This window comes from Trachurus japonicus, chromosome 16 (genome assembly GCF_045865225.1).
Source record: "Trachurus japonicus isolate A0001 chromosome 16, Traja_1.0".
Lineage (NCBI taxonomy): Eukaryota > Metazoa > Chordata > Actinopteri > Carangiformes > Carangidae > Trachurus > Trachurus japonicus.
This window is the reverse complement of record NC_140922.1, coordinates 22,895,545-22,922,164: the sequence shown is the minus strand read 5'-3', so window position 1 is coordinate 22,922,164 and position 26,620 is coordinate 22,895,545. Positions and strand designations below refer to the sequence as shown.

General features: G+C 42.8%; 2 protein-coding genes across 5 annotated transcripts in view; one reads left to right on the top strand and one right to left on the bottom strand.

The window, feature by feature from the left end:
• Positions 1-9,877, top strand: part of ulk4 (unc-51 like kinase 4) — a 69,822-nt gene extending 59,945 nt beyond the window's left edge. For all 3 annotated transcript variants that reach the window (XM_085802625.1, XM_085802623.1, XM_085802624.1), the window contains exons 34-36: positions 396-590; positions 5,561-5,649; positions 9,673-9,877. In XM_085802625.1, coding sequence (XP_085658751.1) covers positions 396-590; positions 5,561-5,649; positions 9,673-9,736 — 348 coding nt within the window. In that variant the 3' untranslated portion in view covers positions 9,737-9,877. The remainder of the gene's footprint in view (positions 1-395; positions 591-5,560; positions 5,650-9,672) is intronic.
• A 1,696-nt stretch (positions 9,878-11,573) lies between these two features.
• Positions 11,574-26,254, bottom strand: ctnnb1 (catenin (cadherin-associated protein), beta 1). Of its 2 annotated transcripts, XM_085802621.1 has the most exons (17): positions 26,087-26,254; positions 19,368-19,418; positions 18,390-18,617; positions 18,015-18,268; positions 17,678-17,916; positions 17,259-17,460; positions 17,017-17,161; positions 16,818-16,921; positions 16,531-16,665; positions 16,141-16,344; positions 15,574-15,732; positions 14,988-15,107; positions 14,497-14,647; positions 14,115-14,236; positions 13,915-13,975; positions 12,754-13,004; positions 11,574-12,382 (listed from the first exon to the last, which is right to left on the bottom strand). In XM_085802621.1, exons 2-16 carry the CDS (start codon positions 19,378-19,380, stop codon positions 12,790-12,792), a joined length of 2,352 nt encoding a protein of 783 aa, XP_085658747.1. In that variant the 5' UTR covers positions 19,381-19,418; positions 26,087-26,254; the 3' UTR covers positions 11,574-12,382; positions 12,754-12,789. The 2 variants fall into 2 exon arrangements, with proteins under 2 accessions (XP_085658747.1, XP_085658748.1); XM_085802622.1 differs by lacking the exon at positions 12,754-13,004.
• Between the last annotated feature and the right edge of the window lie 366 nt (positions 26,255-26,620).

Below are 26,620 nucleotides of genomic sequence, written 5' to 3'. Positions count from 1 at the left end.
TGTTCATAATTACTTGATATGGCCTTTAAACAAATCAATAGAATACAGTAAATTACCTATGGCAGCGTTGTATTGACCCTCTATACTATACTCTGTACTAACCCTCTAATTAGAAATACATAAATTGTGCATGTTGTTGCTTTAATCATTTATTTAGATATAATTTTATTTCTGAAACGTGTGGTTTAATACACTAACTAACTAAAGTGTGATGTAATTGTGTGGATTCAGTTTAGGTTTCTATTTCAAATGTATTATTTATGGTGTGTATGGTCAATAAACCTGTAAGAAGGGGAATTAAATCACTTTTTCTAGCCCATGATGCAAATCATAGTGAGATAAATTAAACAGAAGCAATTTCACTGTTCAGTTCACTGATTTTTCTTTCTTTGTAGCTGTCCAGTGAAAACCAGGAGGTGTGGGAAGAGTCCGTCCAGTGTCTGGCCCTGTTAGTCCAGCTGTATGGTGGAGAGGGGTGTGACTGCCTGACGCCCTCTTGCTTGCAAAATTTCTCACATGTGCTGCAAACACACATGCACGCTGAGACGCCCCCGATGCAGCACACAACCCTCGGGATCATCAGTCGACTGGTGAGTAGCAGTGTGGGCGCAGGCAGATGCAAACAGTCCAAAGTTTCACATGTCAACATAACTTATGACCTTTTTTTAAGATATCAATTTGTGCTCCCTGTGCACCCCTTCCTCAGGTGCCAGTGCAGGTCATAACACAGCACCGACACATGTTTGCTCTGTAGCTCTGTGTGACTGAGAAAATTTGGCCCTGGGTGTGTTTGTATTTTGGGGGGTTGAAATATTAACTGCCACCACTGCAGAATGAAAATATTGGAATAATAAAAACAGACTTAGTCACACACGCACACACACATTCAGCCCTGGTGAGCTGCTGAAAATAGAGTGTAGTTTTACCAAAACTTGACTGACGGAGGCAGCAAGACAGACAGAGAGAGAGAGAGAGAAAAAAAAAGTATTGGTTTGTATCTGCCTGTCACTCTCTGTTCGAGTGTCTGTCCAATTTTGTCTGATAGTCAAAAAGATTTGTAGTACAGGCCAAAGACGGGCTGACTGCAGAGTGCATTGCAGTAAAGCAGGAGGAGATTCAGCGAGGCTTCTATTTCCCAAACATAATAAACAATATTATCTCACTCTGGTAACATGGGGACAGCGATGCAGCTGCTGTAGCCAGCTTTCACCAGAATTAGGCAGGCTCTGACAAGGACGTCATTTCTTGTCCTGATCGACACAAACAATACTACAGCGACATTGTAACAACTCAGCACTTGAATTAAAAAGCCAAAAAAGACAGTTAACTAAACTGCTGGTACAATATCGAGCACACACGCACACACACACACACACACACTGTTCTGGAGTTTAGCTTCTCAAGGAAATAATTTCATATTGGATTATTCTGCAGTACTGTTGGGACAAGCAAGCATTTTACCATAGCAAAAGACACCAAAGAACAGGATTTGCATACTTCTACGGACAACAATTGATCAGCTTTTAAAACTCAATGCCAGCATTATTCTAACCTAAAATAATTAGTTTTGGTTGCATAAACTTAAAGAGTTGTGTCACAGATTATTCAGGAATAAGTTCTTTAGAAAGGGTTGATGTTGGATGCTTACAAATGTAGACGATACAAGTGTAATCCAGAGATTTCTCAGAATAGCAGGTTTGAGTGGACACAGTCCAGTAAAAATACATCTCAAAAGTCAATAAGACCAAGTTTGAAAAATTGCCTCATCTTGCTGTCGACCCTCATGAATTATGTAAAATGCACTCCTAAGGTTTGGGCTGGGCCGCAGGGTCATAAAATAGTTTCTGCACGTGGGACACGAGGTGAGCTGTCACTCTGAGATCATATGTTCTGACTGAAAGATGTGCCTGGAAGCTTCCTAATATTTGTTATGAGTGTGTGTATGTGTGTGGGAGAGACAGAGTTTGCGTGTGTGTGCAGGAGTGCGTGTGTGTATTTTTGATTCCTCTCACTAATTAGATCCAGCCACCTGAACCACCCACACAAACTGTCTCTGTCACACACGAGCTCACAGACTTACCTCTTTCTCTGTCTGTCGTAACAAATTTGTTCTCGTGCAAACTCGCTCATTACTCTCTGTGCGAACAGCTACAGTAACATCGAGGGGTGTATTCTCTATCCCGCTCACCACCCCGGAGCAACACACACACACACATATAAAACTGTGTGTATGTTTCAGCCATTTCTGCATAACTAGTGAATGAGTCACTAAGCAGCGCAGTGCTGAGAACTAATTTATTTGCTCAGAAAAATATCCATCTACCTTTCCACGCATATAGTCATTCCACATTAGTTAATTTAAAAGATTTTTAAGTGTTGAAGTTTTACTCTCCCTCTGAGGACCGTTACTTCCACCTTGCACTTCTTTCTACTGTTATCCAGTAGTGAAACTTAAAAAAAAAGAAAGAAATTGAAATCTACATTTTATAATCATTTTCTAAATTGGGTTTTCTTGAATCTTATTATCATCCAGTCAGCTGGCAGAGAGCAATGTGCAGCTTTGAAAGTGTTCAGCAGATATTCTTTATCCTCACAACACACTTTTCCACCTCTATACCATCACAGAAACACAGTGACTCACATATTGTCTCTCAAATACACACCTACACACACAGACAAGTGCCTGCCCTTCAACAAAGGCTTTTTAATTATCTTTCATTGATTTCAGGGCTGTGTTAATCTCAATCAAAGATCCCGCTCATTGCTTGGAAACTGCAAGGGAGGAGAGAAAGAGAGAGAGAATGAATCAAGAGTGAATTAGTGAAATTTTCAACGTGTCTTTTTTCAATCACAACTTAGGACTTAAAGGGGAATGCTAATTTAATGAAAAAGGATTCAGAAGACGTTGTTAGAGAAAAAAACATTCATTATCTCTTTTCAGTTTGATTTGTCAGTGTAAAATGTTTTTTGAACTCTAGTTGCCTCTAGCAACGCTGAATTTATTTAGAAGTGATGTTTATTACTCTTGTAGTCTTATATAAATTGTAACAAAGCTTGATCTGAGAGGGCCAGCAGGATGCTGTTGTTGTCCTGTGTTTTCTTCTCACTGTTTGTTGAACTCTCACTTTTATCTTTCATCTCCATGAACTGAAATATTCCATAAATGTCAAAGCCTATAGTGTTGGACTATTGTGACCTATTCCATGTTTGTACATGTACTTGTCCAAAACATGTACATTTATTTCATTTGTTTAATCCCTAAATTGTAGAACTTCCTGCTTTGCAAAGTAATCAATCCCCTGATGATATATTTTTCATGTCAAGTCACTAGACATTGCATCGATTAACATGTTTCCACTTCTGTCAAGGCACTTTAGCAACAACCTGAGTATTAAAACTTGACATGAAATAGATTTGAAGCCCAGTGACATCTGCACCAAACAAGACAGAATAAAAAAGTAGCTGGCAGGGTTGTCTTATCCTTCAAGATTCAGAGAATAAGAAATAAGGAAAACTGTAAGTCATAATGTCCATGATATGATGCACTAAAATCAAACTTGACGGTACAGTTTCAGGTTTATTTATCAAACCATATACGATCATCAGAATATAACATGCATGGTCACTGAGACAGACTGCACAGGACATGCAGTCCAGTTTCCAACCTGTACTACAGCAGTGGGTAGCAGTCACTTCTTTCCTAGTGTGATCCCTAAAACAAATAATTATTCCTTTATAATCTCCCTCTCTTCATTCTCTCTCTCTCGCTCTCTCTCTCTCACACACACACACACACACACACACACACACACACACACACACACACAAAGTCTTATTCTTACATTATCTACTGTGTGTTATTCTGGCAAATGTACTACTCTCCCTCTCTGCTGTCAGGTACATTGTCACTTGTTTGAACTTAATATCTATTATGACAGCCCTGTGCTGTTTTTCTTAGAGCCGGCATGTCTGACTGTCTGCCTGTCTGCCTGTTTCATCTGACTTTGAGTTCAGTATTATGGAGTCAGGGTGTTGGTCAGGTAGCGATGGGGAGAGAGATGGTGGAAGGAGAGGACAAAGAGGAGATGGGGAGCAGGGATGGAGGGGGGGGGGCGGGGGGGGGCGAGAAGTGTGTGTGTGTGTTTAGAGGTTGGTTGGCTGGCACACAAGGATGTACCCTCACCCTGATGGAGAGACTTATGTTTGAGCGTGTGTGTGTGTGCTCGCAAGAAAAAGTAAGCAAGTGAGGGGAGCATCTTTGTCTCCTCCTAACCCCGTTGCCTAGCAACAACCATGCTGTGTCGCCACAGAGACAGAGGTGATGATGTCACCGGAGATCAGAGAGAACACATTCACCAAACGCATGGACACACATCCACTCTGACACGGCACATGCCTGCCTGCATGCATACGCTTACATAAATATTCACTAATACACACACACACACACACACACACACACACACACACACACTTTGGACAATGTTAAAAGAAAAAAATAGGTAAATAGTATTAACTTTAACTGTCACTTTGCTTCAAACCAAATCTTAACTCAGACCTAAACTTGGCATTCGGTGTAAACTTGGTAATTGCCCCTTATTAAAATGAGGACCACACACCCTGACACACACACACGCACACACAAGCACGCACAGTCTGAGGACCAGGTGTTCTGGGTGGGTGTGTAACCCAGACATCATGGTGTGGAGAGACATGTCAAGACAAGAATAAATTCAGAGGGATGACGAAGAGAACAGATAAATGATGCAGGGAGGAAATTCAGTGAGAGAAGAGAGCAGAGCCGAGCTGAGTCTGGTCCAGAGTGGACAAGTTCAGCAGCACAGCCCTTAAATTCATGAATCAACAAGACATGTCATCTAAAGATGGACTGTTAAAAGAGCATGAGGATCAAAAGGACAATTTGTAGAAAGAAGAAAAAGAAAAGCACTTATTAGAAAAATCACACACAGGGTTAGAGTTAGGGTTAGTGTATATGTTTGTGAATTCAACAGATTTTGACACATTAGCTCTTTGATCAGTTTGCATGCATTGATAAATGAGTGCAGTAAGATTAAGAGTAAGTAAGAGGCCTTTATTGTCACTGCAATACAATGAAATTGCAACTGCCCATCACAGTGGTGGCATACATACTTAAAATCACACACATCATAAGAGCAGGAAAACAGAAAAAAAAACATATATAGCATAAAGACAAAGGACGGTTTGGTTAAAAGAAGATAAAGAGATGAATATGCAGTTAGATAGACAGTTGTGTTTCCTGTATTGGAGTGATGATTTTCAGCTTGTTGTTGGACACTTTCAGATCAAAGTTCACTCTTCTTCAGCTTTGACTCTTTGAATTATCACACATGTGATCGGTAATGATGCTTTCATACTCTATTGTCCTGATCACCCTGCTCAGTATTTATGACCCTCATCATACCCGTGTCATCACATCTTTTGTTGTGTGTGTGGATCAGTGCCATTCACCAGCAGCCCCCTATCTTCTTTATCCTTTGCAATCTCACTTTGCGCCTCCTCTCTCCCTCTTTCGTTATAGGTGCAGACCACGGACAGATCTGATTGGTTAGAATGTCCAGAAGGGGCGGAGCTAGCAAGTATACTGCAGGATATAGCTTCATCCAACAGGTGTGTGTTGCTGCTGTTTAAGTGTGTTTATGTATGTCTCCATTTGTGTGTCATCAACAACATTGATAAGAAAATAGTCCTCTCACTTTATCTTCATTTTCTATAGATCACAGACAAAACAAGACTTTTTACATGTCAAGTTTAATTTCCTCAATGTAGACCAACAACAAATCACTCTGGATTTCCAAAAGTCTCCTCGAGCTCATTCCCCCATCTCATAATTTTTCTGCATGTCTGAACATGTCAGTGCATTACACATGTCAAAACTAGTTGTTAATTGAAAGGATGCAAGCTTTTGACATGGCACGGTGTCAGCTTATTGGCTCACAAAGAGCCGAGAGATTAGATATATGCATTTATTAAAAAACAAGACTTCAATTTTTGTTTGGGAGCCTCTTGAGGTCTTACATCAGTGGCAGGAGTCATGACTTGCATCTCCCCCACACAGCTGACAAACTAACAGCTTCCTTCTCAAAAAGTACGAGTTTTGAAATGGAAAGGTGTGTGTGGAGGCTGCTAAGATGATAAAAACGCAAAATCAAGATTAACACAATCTGAGCCACAAAAACTGTACACACAACTTCAAGTGTGACTATGTACTTAATATCATACTGCAAGTGATACTCACTTTTAAACATGAAGCAAATAACACAAGCTAAAGAAAGAGAGGCAGCAACTCCTGCACATAGTTTGACAAGTAGACGTGAATTTAGTTTGACTTGGAGAAAGAGACTTTACTCCCTCATTTAATGAGTTAACGTCAATGTCCTCTCAACACCTATTTATAACACAATCTGTCACCGCCGCTGTGTGTTTGATAATGGGAGGTGAGATCTGCTGCAGGGAGGGTGAAGCAGTGAGACAGTGACATCTCAGACACACGTCCATTTCATTTCACTGAGCTGTGAGCTCTGTCACGGAAGTGTAATTTTGAAGCACATCCTTTAAAAGGTGTGGCAGGAACAGGCCATCAGCTGTTACGACCGTGTTTTACCTGTTTTAGGTTCACATGTGTAAGATATTGAAAAATAGTCAGAAGGAGAAAACAGATAAACAAAAGAATAAAAAGTCTATATGCGCGCACACACACCTGTGTCTCTGCATCTGGATGCCTTTTATGAGTATGTGAGCTGAATGTGTGTTCCCTCTTTGAGCCAAGTGTTTTGTCACCGTAGCGACTATGCTCTCTTTGATCTTTTGATGTATGAGACCAGCGGCCTGTCTCTCTCTCTCTCTTTTTCTCTCTCTCACACACACACACACACACACACACACACAAATAGTCGCTTTCACTCCTTTCTATGTGCAACTCTGTCTCTCAATCACACACACACACACACACATCCTGTCAGATCAATAATAAAGGTGTATTGTTGTCCTGCTATAGAGGCCTCTCCTACGCTCCACTCCTTCTCCCCCTCTTTTCTCCTTGGTCACCCCTTTTCTTCCCTTTTTGTCCCCCTCTGTACCCATTTCTCCTCCTCTCGCCCCCCCTCCATTTTCTTTCTATTCTCCTCATTTTCTTTCTTTTCCTTCTCTTTCTCTCTCGTGCTTTCCCTCTCCCACTTCTCCTCTCCCCTCGTCTCCTCTCTCCTCTCCCTCTCTGGCAGATGAAAGCAGAGATCAGCTCTAGCTTTGAAGTAGCTGAGACTGGCACACTCCCACTGGTTTAGTGGCAGGAGGAGGGGAGGAGGGAGGCAGAGGTTTTAGGAGAAAGGGCAGGAGATGAGAGGAGTTATGAGGGGAGAGAGGAGGAGAGCGAGGGGGGAGGAAGAGGGTGAGGAGAGGTTTTAATTGAGAGGATGAGAGGAGGTGGGGCAGAGAGAGGAGACGGAAGAAAGTGGGAAGGAGCGGGGAGGTCTGGGCTGAGATCCTAACCCAAATGATGTCATTCAGCCTTTACCATGGCAACCTGAGGAATGCTTTTTCAAAACCTCAAGTCTGAGTGTGTGTGTGTGTGTGTGTGTTCGTGTGGTTGTGTGTTCATGTGTGTGTGTGGTGGAGGGGTCCTTAATTCATTGTTAAGGTCAGTCAAATATAAAGCCATCAGTATAGCACATGGCAAATATCTGCCTCTAAACTCCTCTGTAAACACTTAGTACTGCTACTGCAATTAGACTCAACATGAACACTTCACATTAACATCTTTAAGTGGACTGTGGAAAATAATTTGCTGCCCAGTGTTGCTTAACAACAGCTCGGCCGGTCGGGGTTTAATAGAATATTTAACTAATTAAAATATATATATTGTTAAATTGATATTTCCCTCCATTGTTTAAGGCAATTATTCTACAACAAAGAACATTGTGTGTGAACCCTCACCTCATGTACTAAATGCAATTTGAAATTTAAGCCTACAGAAATAAACAAACAGCTGCAAGATCACAACGACTCCTGTGGATAAATTATCGCCACATTATCCTTTTTTTATGTGACTCTAAAATAGAAAACTTGTGAATAATAGAAAAGAGAAAAACTGGTTGGGAACCACTGGTTTGGGAAATAGCAGCTCACATCTCCCAAAGGTAAATCTCATGACAGCTTAGTATTAAAACCATGTTGTTGAAGGTGATAAATCCACCGGGGTAATCTCACAGTGAATTAACTTATCTACTGTATTCCTGTGGAGAATCCGTTGAGATGAAGAATGTAAATGAAGGGAACAGTGTGGTTAACCTGCTCTTGTTCTGCGCTCACGTCTTTCGCTTTATCTCTAAATGTGGAAAACAAACACATATTCCTCTCAGCGAGCAGCCCGGGTGTCGCTGTAAGCAGAGTGTGAGGCTAATGTGTTGCCGCTGCAGCACTGCGCTGTAATCTAAAACCAACTGTTTGATTTTCCGCCGTCCTCCATGCAGCTGCCGAGTGTCAGTTTTGGGACTGTGCACGGACTGTTCAGTGATTTAATGAGTAACCAAACTCTAAAGTTTGTGTGAAAACTTTTATAGATCCAATTTATGTTTTCCAAATCCTTAAACTTTCAAGGATTTCTGAGGCCTCTGGGGGCTGTGTTAATTAGGTTAATTATATAGGTTTTAATTAACTAAGGGGGGTGGTGGGGGGCTTCTGCTGGCCTGGATGCCCTCAAAGACACCTAGGGGGAAGAGAAGAGGGGAAGAGGCAGAGAAGAGGGAGGGGGAAGGGAGAGGTAGAGGAGGAGAGGATTACAGACAGCCCACAGGGGTTTGACTGTTGTCTAAGTATACCATAATACATATGCCATATGGCAGAGTACAGTTAATATAGAAATCCCACTTGTGCAAGATCCAATAAGAAATTATGATCCAGATATTTACAGATATGAGACGTGATACACAGCTGCAGCATGGTAATCATTTCAAGGCATCAACATTAACAGAGTCCCATGGAGACCAGACTGGACCCTGAGTGACTGCAGCTCTCTGCATGACCTTTATTTATTCATTATGCTCAGCAGCATAATCCACCTGAACATGGCTGCAGTCTTGTTGTCGACTGCCATGCTGAGAACTGGCCTTGATTCATTTAATAGTCATTTTCACCAGCGAAGGTTACCCTAACAACATACCTGCCCACTCCATTTACACTCACTTATCTGAAGTGGTGGCATGAAATTACTGGAAGAAATCTTGAGTTTATTAACTCTAAACTAAAGATGACAGAACTGTGACTATTAGTCACAGTTTCTATGCACCTTAATAAAGAGTATATTTGTATGAAGAGCACATAGTCCAATAAGTACTGATGGTGAAGTTAAAATAAGACAGATGCATATTTACTAGTGCGCAGGATACATCGCTGGCCTGATGGAGTAGGAGTGGCAGCTCATGATTGCATCCATTTCCCTTTTCCCCAACACCGAACCACCAGTGTAACACAGCTATGAATCTCACACTCTGTAGTATTCAGTATTAGTCTGTAATTTCTGTGGGGGGAAATGAGTCAGAGCTGAGAGAGAGATACGAAGCCGCTGTAGAAAGGTGTCATTCTGTTAATAACAAAATTGTGATGTGGTGAATAACATGGTGATTTTCTGTGTCCCAGGTCTGACGTTGATGTGGCTTCACTGGCGGCTGAAATCCTCCAAGTTTCTGCATCCATCAGCTGATCAAACATTCATTTCCAACCTCTTACCTGCAGGACTTAGAAAAATGCTTCAAATGTCTGTCTTCAGGTAAACTGTTAATCTTAAGCTAGAGATGACTGTTCTTTGAAAATGTCTTTAGATGTTCATTTGTTTTTATAAACTAGACTGGGTAAAACATTGACTGTTTGGATTCACAAGTAGTTTTATTTATTATAGAGAACTTTTTTAACTAGTTTAGTGGTGACAGGCTCCTGAAAGGTTTGAGAAATGAGTGCTTCTGGCCGTGTGGTATCAGAGCATTCACTCATCTCCCTAAATGTCTCTCGTCACATTTGTAAATTGGATCAATGACAGTAATAAATATTGCTCTGTCACAACACTAATTTGACTGCTCAATCAAAACAGCCATCCAGCGTCCATCAGACTGAACAGGATTACAGAACGAGTGTTAATGCAGACTGTCACAGCACTGGCCTCTGGGTTTCCCTCGGCAGACTGATGGTCAGTGCAGCTGTGAACGACTCGGTGCTCAGCTACTGCCACTTTTTGTCGTTTCCTTGATGTTATCACACCCTGAAACTGTCTCTTATCAGGAGTTATGGTGCCACACAAAGGGTTTTTTTCTTTCTGCTTGCTGGCACACGGGACCAGAGTCACAGATGTAACTGAACTCATTCTCTACAAAGAGATGTTGGATGTTTAAGTAGTAATTTGGCAGAAAACCCAACTTATAGTCGATGTAAGTTGGGGCATTAATACTAGTATTCAAGATATTTTAGGGTGAGTAAAATACCAGGTTGGTTATACTGCAGGGATTAGACGTCAGAGTAATTATATGTACCATTACAGTGGGTGTCTGTTAAAAGACAGATGTGTATGTGTTGGTGAGAGGCTGAATGAGGACAGAGTTGAGCGATCATTTCCTAGCATCTGTCCTCTATGCAGCACCATGTTCTCAGAAAAATACAAAACAATCCTGGACACCGTAGTGGTCACCGCTGGCAGGCTTTTAGTTCTTTGCTCCAGGTTCTAATTTCATATGCAAATCTGACTAATCTCACTAAAGCTGCAGCAAACACAGCTGTCACTGTTCAGTTGTCTAATATCATCCAACCAAGATAAACCCACTGAAATCTAGCACACATTCTCATAGGAGGAAGATAGTGCACTGAGCTGGCTTCCTGCCAAACTGCACTGCACGTCATCGCAGCAGGTGGATACATGGAGGGACCCACTTTCTACACCCTGTTACAGATCGTTTGGTTAGTGTACAAAACTTCAGGTGTGCCTGTGTTGTTGTGGTCATCTACTACCTTTGAGGCCTGGTGCAGCCTGGTACTTCCTATAGCAGAGAACTTTTACCAAGCAGCAGCTTCAGACTGACTGGTTACTGATCAATACTAGACCAGGGATGTCAAACATACGGCCCGCAGGCCTAAACCGGTCCCCGCCAGAGGGATGAATTTGCCATGTGGGGAAATCACATAGAAGCCAAAAGAGGCATAATATTGTTGAAATTGCAAGTATTTTTCTCAAGAAATTTCAGGTTGCTAATAACATGTTTTGTAAAAGGACAGTTCATTTGCACTAAAACAAAAGTAATATTTGAGTTGTCATTATTAATAGATTATCACGCTATTATTTCACTGGTCCGGCCCACTTGAGATCAAATTGTGCTGTATGTGTGGCCCCCTAACTTAAGCAAAAGTCAGAGTCATGTGACCTGGTCTTAAATTGGATTTTGACCATAGTCTGATCTTTTCTTTTATCTTTCAAAGAAGAAAACCAGCGATGTGATGTGTCGTCTCACTCGTGTTGTTGTGAGGTGCAGGAGAAATTAGCAGTAGAGGCGTCCAGGTGAAATGACAGTCCATTTTATTGTTTCAGAACACAGCAGGCTACAGCAACCAGCTCCTCCCACTACCCCACCCCTTAGTAACAGCAGACCAGTAAAAGCCCTCCTCCTCCTCCTCCACCCCGATCCTTATTCACAGCCACACCCATCCAGCTCAGGTCAGCTACACCCCCTTTGGAACAGCAAAGACACATCAGTGTCCACCTTTAAAGCAAGAAAATAGCTTGATATTTGGACCATGATTTCCAATTCATGTTTTTTTATACAAAAGCTACACAATGTTACACTTGATCATCAGAATACAATTCAACTGATTAACTTTAGTGTTTGGACACCATTTAAAATGTCATCAAATTCTTTACTTGGATGGAGCATTACCACTAAAAAACTCAACACTATCAGACTTAAAATACACGGGACTGCAAAAACAAGAGATGAGTATCAGAATTCAGAATAATGAAAAAATCAAACTAGAATCAGTTTGTACCATTACAGACTTAATGAAAATAGAATAAAAAAGGTAAAACAACCAAAAGAAGTAAAAATGAAAAACAAAAATACATAAAAAGGGTTTTTGAAAAATCAATTGTTAAAATTAAAATCTGTGTGTCATGTCAGGATTTAATGTCAGCCCCCTGTCAGGCTGAGAGACCAGAACAGAACCGCACTTAAATCTTGTTTGTCCCAATGGAGTTCCCATAGACAGGAAACTCTGCTTGCTGTTGTTGAGTCATCTTCAGGCACTTTCTGAAACCCCGCCTCCTCCATATGGGCGAATCACAATGCAGGTTCATCCAGATCACATGATACAGCTGCAAAAAAAGAGGAGAGAAATGAACTGAGTGGGATAAAGAGAAGGAACGAGGGGAAAAACCAGGTGCTGACAGGAAGGAGACTGAGCACAGAGGTTGGTAAGAGACCACACACACAGATCAAACACCACGTAACATCACACACACGCACTCACACCACATCACACAGTTTTGCAATTAGGAGCAGTGTGACCATGCAGCAGCCTCGGTGAGTAAATCCACCCTGCCCTCCCCCCTCAGCCATTTTACCCAGACAGAAAACACCCCTGCTGTGTTTCTACTTGTACATCTTGCCAAGGAAATGGCTACCACTTTTCTTTTTCTGTTCCTGTTAGCACAAGGCTGAAGAATGAGCGTGGAGATATTCTTACCTAGTAGAAAGTGTAGTGTAATGTTGGTCTCGGTATTTACAAGTCGGTGTCAAACCATGCCAGTTGGTTCGAGTCGCCTGGCGGCAGGCCCTCTATCAGTTCCTGGGCGTGTCCCAGGTCAGGCAGCCCCTCCACTGGGGGGTAGTCCTGGCCCGGGTGGTGGCCTCCACCCAGATCGTGGTCCATCATGGGCTCCATACCCATCGTGTCCCCTCCGTAACCTCCCGAATGGAAGGAACGGTAGCTTGGGTCTGGTGGGGTGAGGAGGTTGAGGTGGGGTGGGGGAGGAGGAGTGGATGGAGGAGAGGCGGGGGGAAGCAGAGCAGTTGTTAGAAGCATGTTAACAAACCAAGCTGACACGCAGTAGTATGATCATTCAAAACGCAACACTACACAGCAACACAGCACACCGTTCAGCCTCCAAGTTACGGCTCCACTCAACTCAAACTACAGCTGTTGGGAACCTGAAACTGAATTCAGCGGCAACCGTGGCTCAGATCAGTTTTCTGTTTGGTTCTGCAGCGACCAGCTCCTTCTCCAAAACATCTACCAACTGCAAGTCTTTTTGTTTTCATGTGGCTAAATTAAATAAAAGCCCTTAAGGCTGGAAGGATGGAGCAGTGCAAATTAAAATCAACAAGCACCGCACGCCCCTTAGCTTATTGATCCAAGGTCCTGGTACACTGGTAACATTCAGATGGGCAACTGTGACAACAACTAGAAGCAGCAGTATTGTATTTCTCAGAGCCACCTGTGTTATTCTGAATGACAGCAGGGATAAAATCAATCTCCATCTGTAACTTGAAAGCATTATTGCCCTTCACCACTCTCTCAAGTTGCCCATGTATCGTGACCTTTAACAGCCAATCCTGTCATCGGCAGTAATGGCGAGGGACAGATGGAGTGCAGTCATCGGACTGTGACAAAATTTAGTTGCGCATCAGTTATTAAGAGGGCAGAGGAGTTTCATGGGTTTAGAGAAAGTGACAGGTTGGAGTTACCCTGAAGAGACAGGAAATAACTGTGGAGCCTAATCAGTAAAAAAATAAATAAATAAGTCGACTTGTTTTTGTTGCAGCCTTTTGTCTCTCTCCTAACATCCCTGTCCCTTCCCATGATCCTCCCGGGAGCCTCCCAGCCAGAGGTGAGGAGATGACTTACCTTCCTGTCTGTAGCCCAGAGGCTCTCCCTGAGCCCCGATGTCCAAACCCAGGTCTCCAGTCTGCACAGCAAAAACAGACACACACACGGATGAGGATGGGCACGGAGGCAGCAGTGTTAGTAAAACTGCACCGGAGCTCAATTCAGAATGTGAAAAAGCACATCCGAGCATTTTGCATGTACAAATCTACTGATCATACCTCGTTCCAGGCCATTGGTTCTGTTCTGAAGAGCGAGCTGGTGAGTTCTACGGAGAGGCGTTTCTTGTAATCCTGGGGTTTGTCCTCTGACATTCGGAACAAAACTGCTGCAGCGTAGGTGGCTGAGGAGAAACAGAGGCGATAACAGAGTTATTAGAGAACAGAGCAGTAAAATGCAAAAGTATTGCATTAATTATAATCACAGCATTAATGTCTATGTCACGCTAAACAGTCCAACTTGGAAAATGTTGCAAAAACAATTATTTCTAAAGTGACAAGTGAATTATACAGTCCCAGCCAGGCTCTTCTGAACATCTGTGCAGCTCGAGAGCAGCCATTATGTGAATGATGGCCGTATGTAAATGAGGGGTTTTGTACGCACCGACTCCTTCGTTGCGGCTGTGCAATAGCTCTGTGAGTGGGGCAGTGGCTCCCTCAGCCTCGATGGCCTCAGCAGCCTCTTTGTCCTGAGCCAGCTCACACAGGACGCCCGCTGCAACGCGCTGGATGTTCTCAATGGGAGAATACAACAGCTGCACGCACACACACAAACACAGACAGGATGCTTAGAAAAACTCTCAGCCTGCACAGTATCCTGCAGCACAGCATACGCTGCGACAAACAGTCCTGCGCAGTGTGAGGACACACTCACACAATAGGAGGCATGTTAAATTGTTCTACCGTACGAGGCATTTAGATCCACAAGGCCTCATTCTGTATGATACAATTACTAATAGATAAATGTTCTAGAAAGTTCATAAAAAGGATTGTCTCCATATCATTTGGTTTCACTTTTTGAGATGAGCTGGTGTGAGTCCACCGTGACACTATCAGCACGAGAACCGAGGAAAAACTCAGCTGAGGGTTTTTTACCTGTACAAACAGTGGAATGGTGTTGAGTCCTCTGATAACTATTCTGTTGTGGACGTCTCTGGCCAGGATGTGAAGTGCTCCTGTGCAGCCCTCCACAATCTCCTCCATACGAACTCCCTCCTAAAAAAACACAAAACCAGTTAGTAATGTTAACAGTGTTGAAGCCATTTAGATAACTAGACAGCATCTGAAGTGTCTGGTCAGAATCAAATGTGACACCAGTTTAAGATTACATGATACAAATTAAACTATAACTTGGCACCACTGAACTGCACGGCGTCCCATACATCATCATCAGGACAAGGGGTAGGATCACGTTTTTTACTTCTACTCCTACTCCCTTTCAAGCATGTTGATGAATATCATTTATGAATTTTATTTGTTTTCTATAAGTATTTTGTGAGTGTGTGTGTGTGTTTTTGTTGTTTGCTTTGTCTTTTGTCAGTCTCTTTCTATGCTACCTTGCTCAAATAAGGCATAATAATAATCATGGTGTTTGTTGTGTTGATGTGTTTACAAAGATGGGTTATACGTGTGTGTGTGTGTGTGTGTGTGTGTGTGTGTGTGTGTGTGTGTGTGCTCTCACCACAAACTGCTGCTGTGTGCCTCCCATGCTGGTGCGTCTCTGTGTGTCTTGGTGTGCTCTGACCAGCAGCTGGACCAGTCTGGGGATGGCTCCCTGCTCCCTCAGTGGAGCGTGGTTTGCGGGGCACAGAGCCAGGTTACGGATCAGACCAACTGTAGCCTGATGGAAGAACACAGATGTTGTCAGATGTTATTAAATCTGTGATTTTAATGTCAACATTAGGCAGCTATGAAGGCACACAGACAAGAGCTGTCTTATCAAGTACAACATTTTAAAAATGCAACGCACACAACGAGCAAGATTTGTATTAGTACTGCAGGTTTCAGCAACTCACACCAGCACAGCAGTGTATTCTCAGTGCAGAACAAAACATTCACTCTTTAGAGACCCAAAGGAGATGTGCGGCCAGCTACACTTTATCACAAAGACAATACTGTGCTCTTAAAGCCAGGTTCGGCCCATTAGTTTGGCTTCAAGGTGTGGTGAACTGGTTAAGTGGAAACACCACAACCATAACAGCCAAATTGCTGCTGGCAAGTCTGTGTGTGAATGTATGTGTGTGTATACCTTGATAAGCGGCCAGTGTGATGGTGGATGCAGTAATTTGACGACCACAGGCAGACCGTAGTGCAGCCTGACGGCGTTCTGTGCCATCTCGGCGTCCTGGTGTCGAGATGTGAGGTGACGCAGGGCACAAATAGCTGGTTCTGTGATGTCTTCTCTGTCTCCTGCCCGAAGCACTGTGCGAACTAATGCCTCAATACCGCCGACCTGCAGAGGAACAATCGGTGCAAAAGATTAAAGGCTTTATCAGACATTCAGTTTTGTTGACGGGATAATAACATATCTGAAAGTCTTGTTTGACTTTTTTCAAATTACAGACTCAAACCTTGTAAATATCACTGTAACTTTCACCTTATATATCAGTTAGTTAGTTCACCGTGTGTGTGTACTCACCTGACAGACCATCATCTTGTTCTTATAGTTGTTACAGGTCAGGTTAGACAGAATACCAGCAGCGCAGGTCACCACATTGATGTCGTCACTGCCGAGCAGCTGGACCAGAGTTCCTAACAGACCCTCCATTCCTTCCTGGAGATGAAGACATTTGTCACGTTAGCATGGATGGACCGATGGTTACGTCTTCTGTCCAGTCTAATATACTCAGTTAATGTGAATACTTGTGAATTTCAATAACAAAACATAACCTTAGTGGTCGTACAGGGGGGTTGGTTTCTCATTACCTGTTTGGTGGCAGCGTCTGATAAGTTCCTGAGAGTCCAGAGACAGTTCTGGACCAGTCTCTGGCTGGGGTCTGTCAGGTGGAGTCCCAGAGCCTGCATGCCTCCTGGACAGAAGACAAACATGGAAAGGATGCGTTTACACTTCATCATCTCATCATCATCACATATTACCAACACTTGGATGTGTGACAAGACATACCAGCTTCTACGATGGCAGGCTTGTTACTGGAGCAGACCGACAGCACTTTGAGAACTCGGCTCGTGGTCCACAACAGCTTCTCGTAGGTGTAGGTCCTCATGATGTTGACCAGTGCCTGGGGGCCACCGCTGGCCAGGATTATCAACTGTACAGAGCAAACACAGAGAGAGAGCGTTAGGGGTTTTAATCTTCTCCTGGTGGGAACGGGAGTGCTGCTGCTTTGAAAGAGTCCGACCACTCACCTTGCTCTCCTGGTTGCCGTAGGCCAGGATCTGGAGACAGTCTGTGGTGATGGCCAAGAACTTGACGTTGGTCTTGTTGAGTAGAGCCACCATTTTCTGTAGACCACCAGCTAAACGGACGGCCATCTTGGCTCCTTCCTGGTGCAGGAGGAGGTTGTGGAGGGTGGTGATGGCGTAAAACAGGACAGAGTCCACGGGTGAACTGCAAAACAGAATATTTAGATGAAAAAAAAAATACATTTAACAAGTTTCTCATATCAGCTAGTAAGAATGTCATGTTCTCTTTCACTGTGTCAGTGAGTCGCCATTTACCAATAAGATTTAGAAACTCAAATGTTGAGCACACTGCTTCCCATTTCCCTGCAGTACTTCAAATAAATTAAAAAGAAACTCTCCAGTCCCTTGGTCCTTTCACATACCCGAGCATCTTGACTAGAGCGGGTATTCCTCCAGACTTGAAGATGGCCAACAGACCCTCTCTGTGATGGGAAAGGTTGTGCAGTGTTCCTGCAGTGCAGCGAGCCGTCTCCACGTCATTTGTGTTCTGCATGGTCCTGACAATAGCAGACACCATCTGAGGGGAGCGCATGATGGCATGACGAGACGCTTCTTTCTTTGAAAGTTGGTGGACCATCACCGCTGCTTTGTTTACTACGACCTGGAGGAGATGAACAGAAATGTTATAGAAAGATAGTGGGGGTAAAAAATAATAATATTCAGAGCCGATTCTGAGGCACTGTTCCCATGGAAATCTACCTGGTCCTCATCGTTGAGTAGTTTGGTGAGTTCTGGTATGGCTCTTGTTGCCAATTCAGCGTCATCTTGATAGTTGATCAGGTTGACCACTGCATGTTTGAGCATTTGTGAGGGCTCTGCCAGCCTCTGGACGTTGGTGGGGTTTGCTGCGTCATACTGTGTGGAGGGGATCTGCATCCCCTCCTCAAGAGTCTCTGGGAACATTGCTGCACGCACTCGCTGAGCGCGTGTCATGGCGTACTGACCATCTATGTCTAGAGGAGACGGCGGAACAAAGGTTTTATTACATTACGTTTCAAGTTGGCTGTACAGGTACAACAATTTATACGCACTAAACACCTCTATGACAGTTCAACTCGGTGTATAATGACTTACCTTGTACTTGCTCCGGGGCAAAATTCTGGTTGAAGCCCTGCTCCCACTCGTACATGACCTGGTTGTTGTCGACATCGTCCTCCTCTGGGTTTCCCTTCCCACTGAGGGAGGGAGCCGTTGTGGTGGCTCCTGAATGAATACCTGAATCCAGGTAGGACTGCTGCTGCCAGTGACTGACTGCTGCCTTACGGTCTGGCTCCATGGCCATGTCCAGTTCCATCAGATCAGCTGCAACAGACAAACAAAAATGCATTTAACAGAATGAAAACATTTGTCAAAGTCAATCTTACCTACTTTTGCCCATTACAATTTGGTAAACTACTCTTGTCTTGTCAGCCCACAATGCAGACAAACTGGATATGTCAGGGCTTTGTGATATCTTAGAAACAGCGTGGTGAATCCTGTTCATGTGAGCTGGGGGCTATCCATGAAAACAAAAAACACCTTTAAATCACTGCCAAAAGTTAAAATCACTTTTGAATCAAGTTTCTGATTCCTGCTTTCATCAAATTTAGCTGCACTTGTCCCATCTTGCAGCAAATGTTTTTTTTTTTTAATTGCCAACTTTTAATATTGGATAAATGAGCTAGCTTTTCCAAAGAAACACTGAATGCAGTTTAATGAGCAGAGGGTACCGACTGTCTAGACTGTGGTTTATAGCAAAGTTCTGCACTAAATGGATTTCTAACCCGCGATCTGTGCTTTAATTTTACACACATTTTCTTTCGTAAGATAAAATGTGATTTACCAGTTAAGACTCTAAAAGAATAACGTTTGATTTTACACATGCACCTAGTCTTAGATAGAAATCAATAACTAATTCCCTTTGACGTAATGAGAAGAAAGAATTGTGTGTGCACTTGTGAACTGCCCTTTAGTTTGTGTGCAAGTGTGACAGATGCAGATAAATGATGGGAAAAAAGCTGCAGCTAGAAAGGTGATGAAAGAGAAGGGTCCGAGAGTGAAATCTTAACTCACCCTGGGAAGCCATGTTCCTTTCTCAAACCGCGACCAACACAGCTTCCTGATCTGAAACAGAAAAAAAAACACCATCATGCCAAATGCTTATGAAGCATCTTTCCCTCCTTCTATCCCGCTCACTTAAATTGAAAAAAGCAAAACATTACAGAACAGTCTAAGGCTGGAAAACAGACTTTGAGAAATTAGCAGCAGCTTTTTAATAAGAAACCCAGAAGCCAGACAAACGACTTTCCCGTCCCTTCTTTCCTTTCCTGCCTCCTCCCTTTCTTGGATTTCCTCCCCTGTTCAAGCCAGCCTCGAAAACAGCAGCAGCAGCAGCTCACACAAAGCCACCATTAAGAGCAACTATTTAGGTGAGGAAGGACAGGGGAAGTAGAGCACTGGGTGGGGAGAAGAGGGGCAGGAGGAGGGAGGAGGGCATACACATTCCTGTGCTGCCTTTGAAGCTGAAACCACACTCTGCAGGAAAGTAAACACCAGCAATGGCAGGAGAGAGGTGAGCGAGTGAGAGGGGATTAATTCTTAAAAAAAAAACAATGAAAATGGAAACAGAAGCATTTTCAATTCATACTCAGATCTAAATGTTATGACAGTAAACACCCATAAAAAAATGGGGGGGGAATACAGACGAAGATCCCAACTAAAATGAGAGAGAAAGGAGAGGCTGTGGTTCCGTAGTTAGAAACCTTTTTGAAGAGACCTTTCAAAAGCATCTGTGGTTATTTCAAATGAAAACGTCAAGCGAATCCCTTTCAATCAAGACATGAGTCTGAACATGTAACGAGACACATGGAAGGAAAAAACGGTCTGGCAACAAATGAATCATTAAGTGATTTCAACCCTACTAGAGAAAGTCTCCTGCCGAGACTAGAGCAACAAAAACCACAAAGCTAATTTACAATTCACAAAAACGAACAAAGCTCTGTTAGTCTCAAACTTATTTATGTTGTCTACCATATTTGTCCAACAGTGCAAAAAAAGTAACAAAAAGAAAACTCAATCCAAGTCGTAGTCACATTGAGAGCATTTCTACTGAAACATATGACGCAACAGGTGTGGCAGCTGTGTTGTTGTTGTATGGTCAGATGTAGAACATGATACCAGCAACTTTGATGTTAGTCTCTGGAAAAACGTTGTGAAACTGCAGTGAGTTTTATTTGGTATTTTGATTTTCTGTGTGATCATTCAGGGAATCTGAGCGTGTCACCTGTAGCAGTGAAATAACTGGTTACCTCCCAACTAGTAGATAGGAAACAGATCCGTTAGATTAATGATTATGTCACCCAGATAATCAGTCTATCACAGTTTGGGTAAAAAAAATAGACTCCAATGTGCTGCTAAATTTAGATGTGACCAGAACAAGTTTATCAATGTATAACCTGTGACAACGTCATGCCCAGCAGTGTTATAGTCAAGCATATCTGAGTAATATGAGAGCTACCTGTGTCGCACACTGCCAGGATAATCCACCTCCATGAATTTCACAGACCCCCAATCTAAGGATATAAACAGGCTGTCGTCTAATTTTAAGTCATGTGATCAACTTGATTGTTTCAGTAGATCTCTTTACCATATCAGATTTGTCAATGCTGTTTTGTCCTTTTGGGGCCAAAAGGTTAAATGACACATGGCGTGTTGTGTACAGCGCATTAACCAGACCATAGCAAATAGGTAAACAGCTAAAAGGATTAAAGCCTGTAGTTGCTGAGTTGTATTTAAAAGAAGTACATAAGAAAACTGACTACTTGAATTTAAGATGTGACAGCAAACTCTGAGAATATAGTTTTTGAATGTTGATAACCACTTAAGAAAAGCAACTGGGTGTGTAAGTGCCAGCCAAGGATTTAACACACTCTGCTTACGGAGCTTATGCTCACAAATACCTTACAAACAGCCCTCAAATTTAGACATTGCATGTTTAATTGTTTATACTTGGCAACATATTACCCTGCCTGCAAAACAAGACTATAACAGAATCAAATGAAAACAATAAAGCCCAAAGAAAAAAAGACTTAAAGGCCTACTAAAGGAAAGGACATACAGAAAACACAGCCTGCGTCTGGCACATAGTGGTAAAAATCTGTCTGACACCGGTGCCAAATGTGTAGGAGTTTGTGGCATTAAATAGCTGCCAATATGCAAATATGTCCAAGGACAGCTAAAGTACTGCTCTGAATGACTTCCCTCCTCCCGGACCCACAGCACCCAGCTCAGCTGTGTCATTAAAACACAATCTTGAGTCAGGCTCCAGAACTGCTGCTTCTAACCACAAGCTCACCAACTCAAATTCACTGTTCACACGACATCCTCCAGAGCTTCGCAGGCCTGCCCTCACATAACCTAGCCCAGTCCTAATGGGAGCCATATGTGCCATACAAGGCAGCGCAAAAAAAATCAAACATACAATCAAAGCACACAGTGGAACCATTTATCATTCATACGGGTGGAAAATGTGGTTCTTTACATCTGGCTTTGGAAACTGAGCTGATGATAGTTTTTTTGATGGCTAAACAAGAAAAGCCTGGTCTCCAATTGAGAGGCACAAATGGCAGCCTTAACCATAAAGTCGTACTCTGAGCGTTAACACACACACACAAAAAAACTCATTACAATAGGAGTTCCTGGATATCAGGCCGGCAGCCCGTCCACAAAAATCTAAACAAGGGTTCTTTGAAGCCAGATGTGAAATCCGATATGTTGAGTTATGCCTGGTCCAGCTTAAGCCATGTAACCGAAACCAGATGACTAATGAGTGACATGCAGCAGTCACAGAGTCAGATGTTTGTCTCGTGCATTGTAAGTGGGATCAATTGAGGTATATATGTACCAAAAGAGAGTTGAGGATTTAGAAGGATCTAGCACACTCTTATCTTCTTAGTGCACACACACATGAAATTGTGAATGTAAATGATGCAGGCACATACACACTCTAAGCTATATGTGTAGTGAAGTGTAACCACAGCAGCACTGTCCCAAGTCAACGCTCAAAGTGACAGGCTTACTGCCCAAGCACAGATTTGGATGGCCGGGTGTTGCCTGTTTCAATCTGTTACACTGTCCTGAATACAGTAAGGAAAAACATGCCGTGCAAAACAGGGAGCCAGGTTTTATTAATCTGTCAATGACAAACCTGAGTCCACCAACAGAACAGGAAGATGAAAACAACAAAACTATTTCTGCTGGTGGGTTGGTTTTTACCACAACCTCAAAGCACTGCAATCAGCTCCAGTCAGACAGAGCTGGACCACACAAAAAAGCCATGAAATAAAGATAAATATGTAAAATAAAAACAAGAAATGCCAGTTAACTGCAAAAAAACTGTTCTGAAAAACCATTCCCTGACACGTGGTGGCAACCTCAAATCTTTGTACCAAGCTCTTGCTAAATAACAGAGGGCACCTTAATCAAGATGATTGAAAACTATCATGATTTCCAACCCCCACATGTAAACTAAGACATGACCAGCAGGTAATTAAAGATCCACTGTGACACCAGCACAGTCTGCCGTGCCCAAGACATCAGCAGCTAGCTAAGCAAGCGTGACAGAAATCTGTGAGCTATGTGGGAAATGTTAAACATCTTCAAGCAGAGGGAGAGAAAAAAAAATACACAGCAGACGCAGCAACACTAAAGAAAAAATGCCACTGCTACATTGCTGCCCTGTGAGCATCTTCTCTCTCCTTTCATTTTTAATTTGTGGAAACTTTAAATAAACCAAATCATAGAGGGATTCATTCATTGTTGGAATTTGCAACAGCTAAGCACATCTAAACGCTGCAATCCTATTTCTGCTTTCTGAAAAGAAACAGCCATTCTGTCAGCAAATCTGAGGCAGACCATCACAAAATGAATCAAGGTGAGCCTGAGTATTTATTGTGTGTGAAGGGGCTGTATGATGTTGACATTTATTGAATAACTCGCTGTATGAAACACACTTCCTCAAATTGCACGTCACTCATTTAGCCTGCAGACCTCAACAGCTTAATTTTATCTTTCCAGTATGCCACTGTGTTTGAATAATTTATGCAAAATGTATTTGGTAGAGGTAATACACAGTCCTGGAGTTAAAGAAAAAACATTCTTTGAGAAACATGACCTAAAAAGAGCCAAATGCATCTAAAACTCTTCCTACACAACCCAGTTTTCTCTGAAGTGACAAAAAGTGGGTTCAATACATCCATACAAGTTGATGACCCAAACAAGCTGTATTATCGGCACAAGCAGAGAGACAGGAGCTGCCACAGGCTTTAGTGTTAGCCACATAATGTGCAGGGTCAGCAGCACTCACTGCTGGGCTGCCAACAATACAATGAGCTCAGTGCCTGCAGCCGCTGCAGTGTTAGGTCTGTGCCTCCACTGCAAAATGTTGGAAGCCCATGGAGAAACAGGGAGCCACCCGGCAACATCCAAGCAACCTCCATACTATGATGATGTTTCCCTTGTTCTATTCAATAATTGTCAATCTATTTATTTCAGATGGCAAAATAAGATTGAAAGTGGTGCAAACCAGAGATAAACATCTTGCATGATGTAGTCTCCAAGAGAAGACAATTACTTGGGTTCTTATCACCAGTAAGAGCTAAACTGAAGATTTATTCATACAAAGTGATTAAGCCTTTCTCCCTCCCCATGAGGACACAAGTCATTTCAATCACAAATGGTGCTTCTGGAGACTCTAGGTGAGAAGCTCTATTGTCATTTTACATTTAAATATCTGCCTCTGACCTGCTAGTTGTTTACAGATCTCCATCTAAATGTGATCACAAAGTGAGATAAAGAGAAGGAGTGGGGGGGAAATCACAGCATTGGTTAATGACAATACCACTGTAAATGGTTACTGGCAAAACAGATTTCTTGCAGGTGGATCACCTCTACCACTACCGGTCTCGGATGTAGCCCACGCTTCCGTCTGAAATATATGAATGTAGGCTACTGTTGAAGAAAATTTCGCTGACAAGATTAGAGGTTTTGTCTTTTTTTTCTATTTTTTTTGTTCCATTGTGCAATCAGCGGGGACTTCACCGAGGGACCACAGACAGACGAATACCCAAAATATGTTAAATCTATCTAAAAAACCAAACCAATAGTCAAAGATAATGCTGTAATTTACGTGGCATCAAAATACAACAGTGGTGATGTTATTCCTGTGATTGTGTTAAAACTCGAAAACTGTTCCACCGTGTCCTTATTAGGCTATATATAAACTATTTTAGTTGCAGAGCTTCATCGTCAAAAAAACAATCTAGAGCCGCCGGATGAGATGTCAACATCCTCCTCCAGCCGCCGTTTAATCTCATCTCTTTCTGATTCATTATTTCCGACGCAAACATAGCCTGATAAATGACGTGTAGAAATCCTCTTCATCTGAACACATCAACACCACATCGCCCCTGCGCAAATTAAAAACTACCACACACACGCAGGGTTTTTTTTCCCCCAGCAGAAGCCATGACACCGCTTGTTTTCCGTATCGACAAAGGTGCCGGAGAGCAGCGGTATCCAACTTTTTCTGCGGAGTGGCCCGCCTGTCCCTCCCTCCCTCTCTTTCTTTCTTTCCAGCAGACCAAAACAAGCACGCATCTGGCTGTGCTACGGCACCAAGCGATAAAAAGTTAAAACACCCCCAATGTAACATTTAATAAAGCAGATCAACACAGCACCCAAACAATAAAACACGTACATTTTAAGTATCCTTTTTGCTTGCACCCCTTCTCCTCCTCCACAGCTGCTGACCGTCCCTGACTTTCTTGCTCCAACAAACACCACTGACTCAAATTTCACAGTGTGGCTCCTCCTCGTCCTCCTCCTCCCAGAGCACAGCGGCTCACAGGAATTTGTCGGTCTTTGTTTAAAAGGACGAATGGAAATGGAATGGAACTAACCTTTTGTGTTTAAATTTTAACCGTTAAAACACAATGAGAGTAGTTCCAAACGACGAATTCCATTTAGAACGGAAGTTTTGAACAGTTTCGAGTTTTAATGAAGTTCAAACTTTTTGGAAGAAAAAAAAAACGTTTGCGTTGAAGTTAACTCTACCTTTACCATAGTGTTTCTTGACTTGGCTAATGATGATATATAACGAGTTTTCAAACATAGAAAACTGTACACATGGCCACAACACAACAAGCTTCTCACGCGTATCTTCAGTTGTGTGGTGTCTGTCCAAGTAAAACCAGCTGCAACAACAACTGAGCAAATGGTGAAACTCAAGTCGAGCAACACACGAGTCAGAATTAGTCCACAGCAGCAGCAGCAGCAGCACAACTGTGCTAACAGTGGTTAGGCTAACTAACCTTGGCTATCAATTCAAATCAAAGCGAGGACACAACATCAGCGTTTAATCCCGAAAAATCCTGATGTGGGTTCGCGTTAAACCCGGCAAGCACAGAAAACCACCGCACACATCTACCTACTGTGAACTACCAATATCCATATTTAACAACGCAATACCGTTGCTACGATAAAGTCAATGAATGCCTTCAGTAAAAAAAAAAAAAAAATCTGTATGTTCCCATTAGGCGGTGTCCAAATATCTGCCCGTGAAAGCAGCTGGATCGCTAGCTGCGGCGGCGGCGGCAGCAGCAGCATCCCCGACCGGCCCCACACAACACCCCGTCTCCATTCGTGCTGCTCGCATTCAGGGGAAAAAGAAAAGCCCGACATGAAAAGCAGGGAGAAACTGAGTAGAGCCGATAGTTTTTAATGTTGAAGCCTACCCTTTGACAACACAGCAACTCCGTCCACTCGGCTCCTGAATGGGGAAAAACCACTTAGAAATGGGAAAAAAAAAGTCGAGGAAAATGTGAAGACGAGCGTCAGCGGGGAGCCCTCGTCCACTCCCTCCACAGTCAGTCGATGATAACTTTGCCCGAACAGCAGTGACTGGGAAATGTAAGATGGCGGCGGATTTATATAGACCGGAGAACACCTCCAGCCGCCACATATCCTGCCGTACGCTGACATAAAATAGGAACCAGAATCAAATAAATCTTTAATTCTTACCTCTCTTTCGCACATCGGTATATATATATCACCAACATCAATAGGCTGCAGGTTTGGTTGGGAGTTTTACTTGATTTAACTGTCTAAGGTGAGCCAAAAACCCGAGTCTACAGCATGAGTATGAATACACAATTGAATGAAGATCCGGCCGGACTACAGAAGGGAAATCCGATTCCTTTCCCCCAAGTTAAACCTTGGGAAAGAAAAAAATGTTTCACCTGTACACAGAAACACCTTCACCTAAAAGG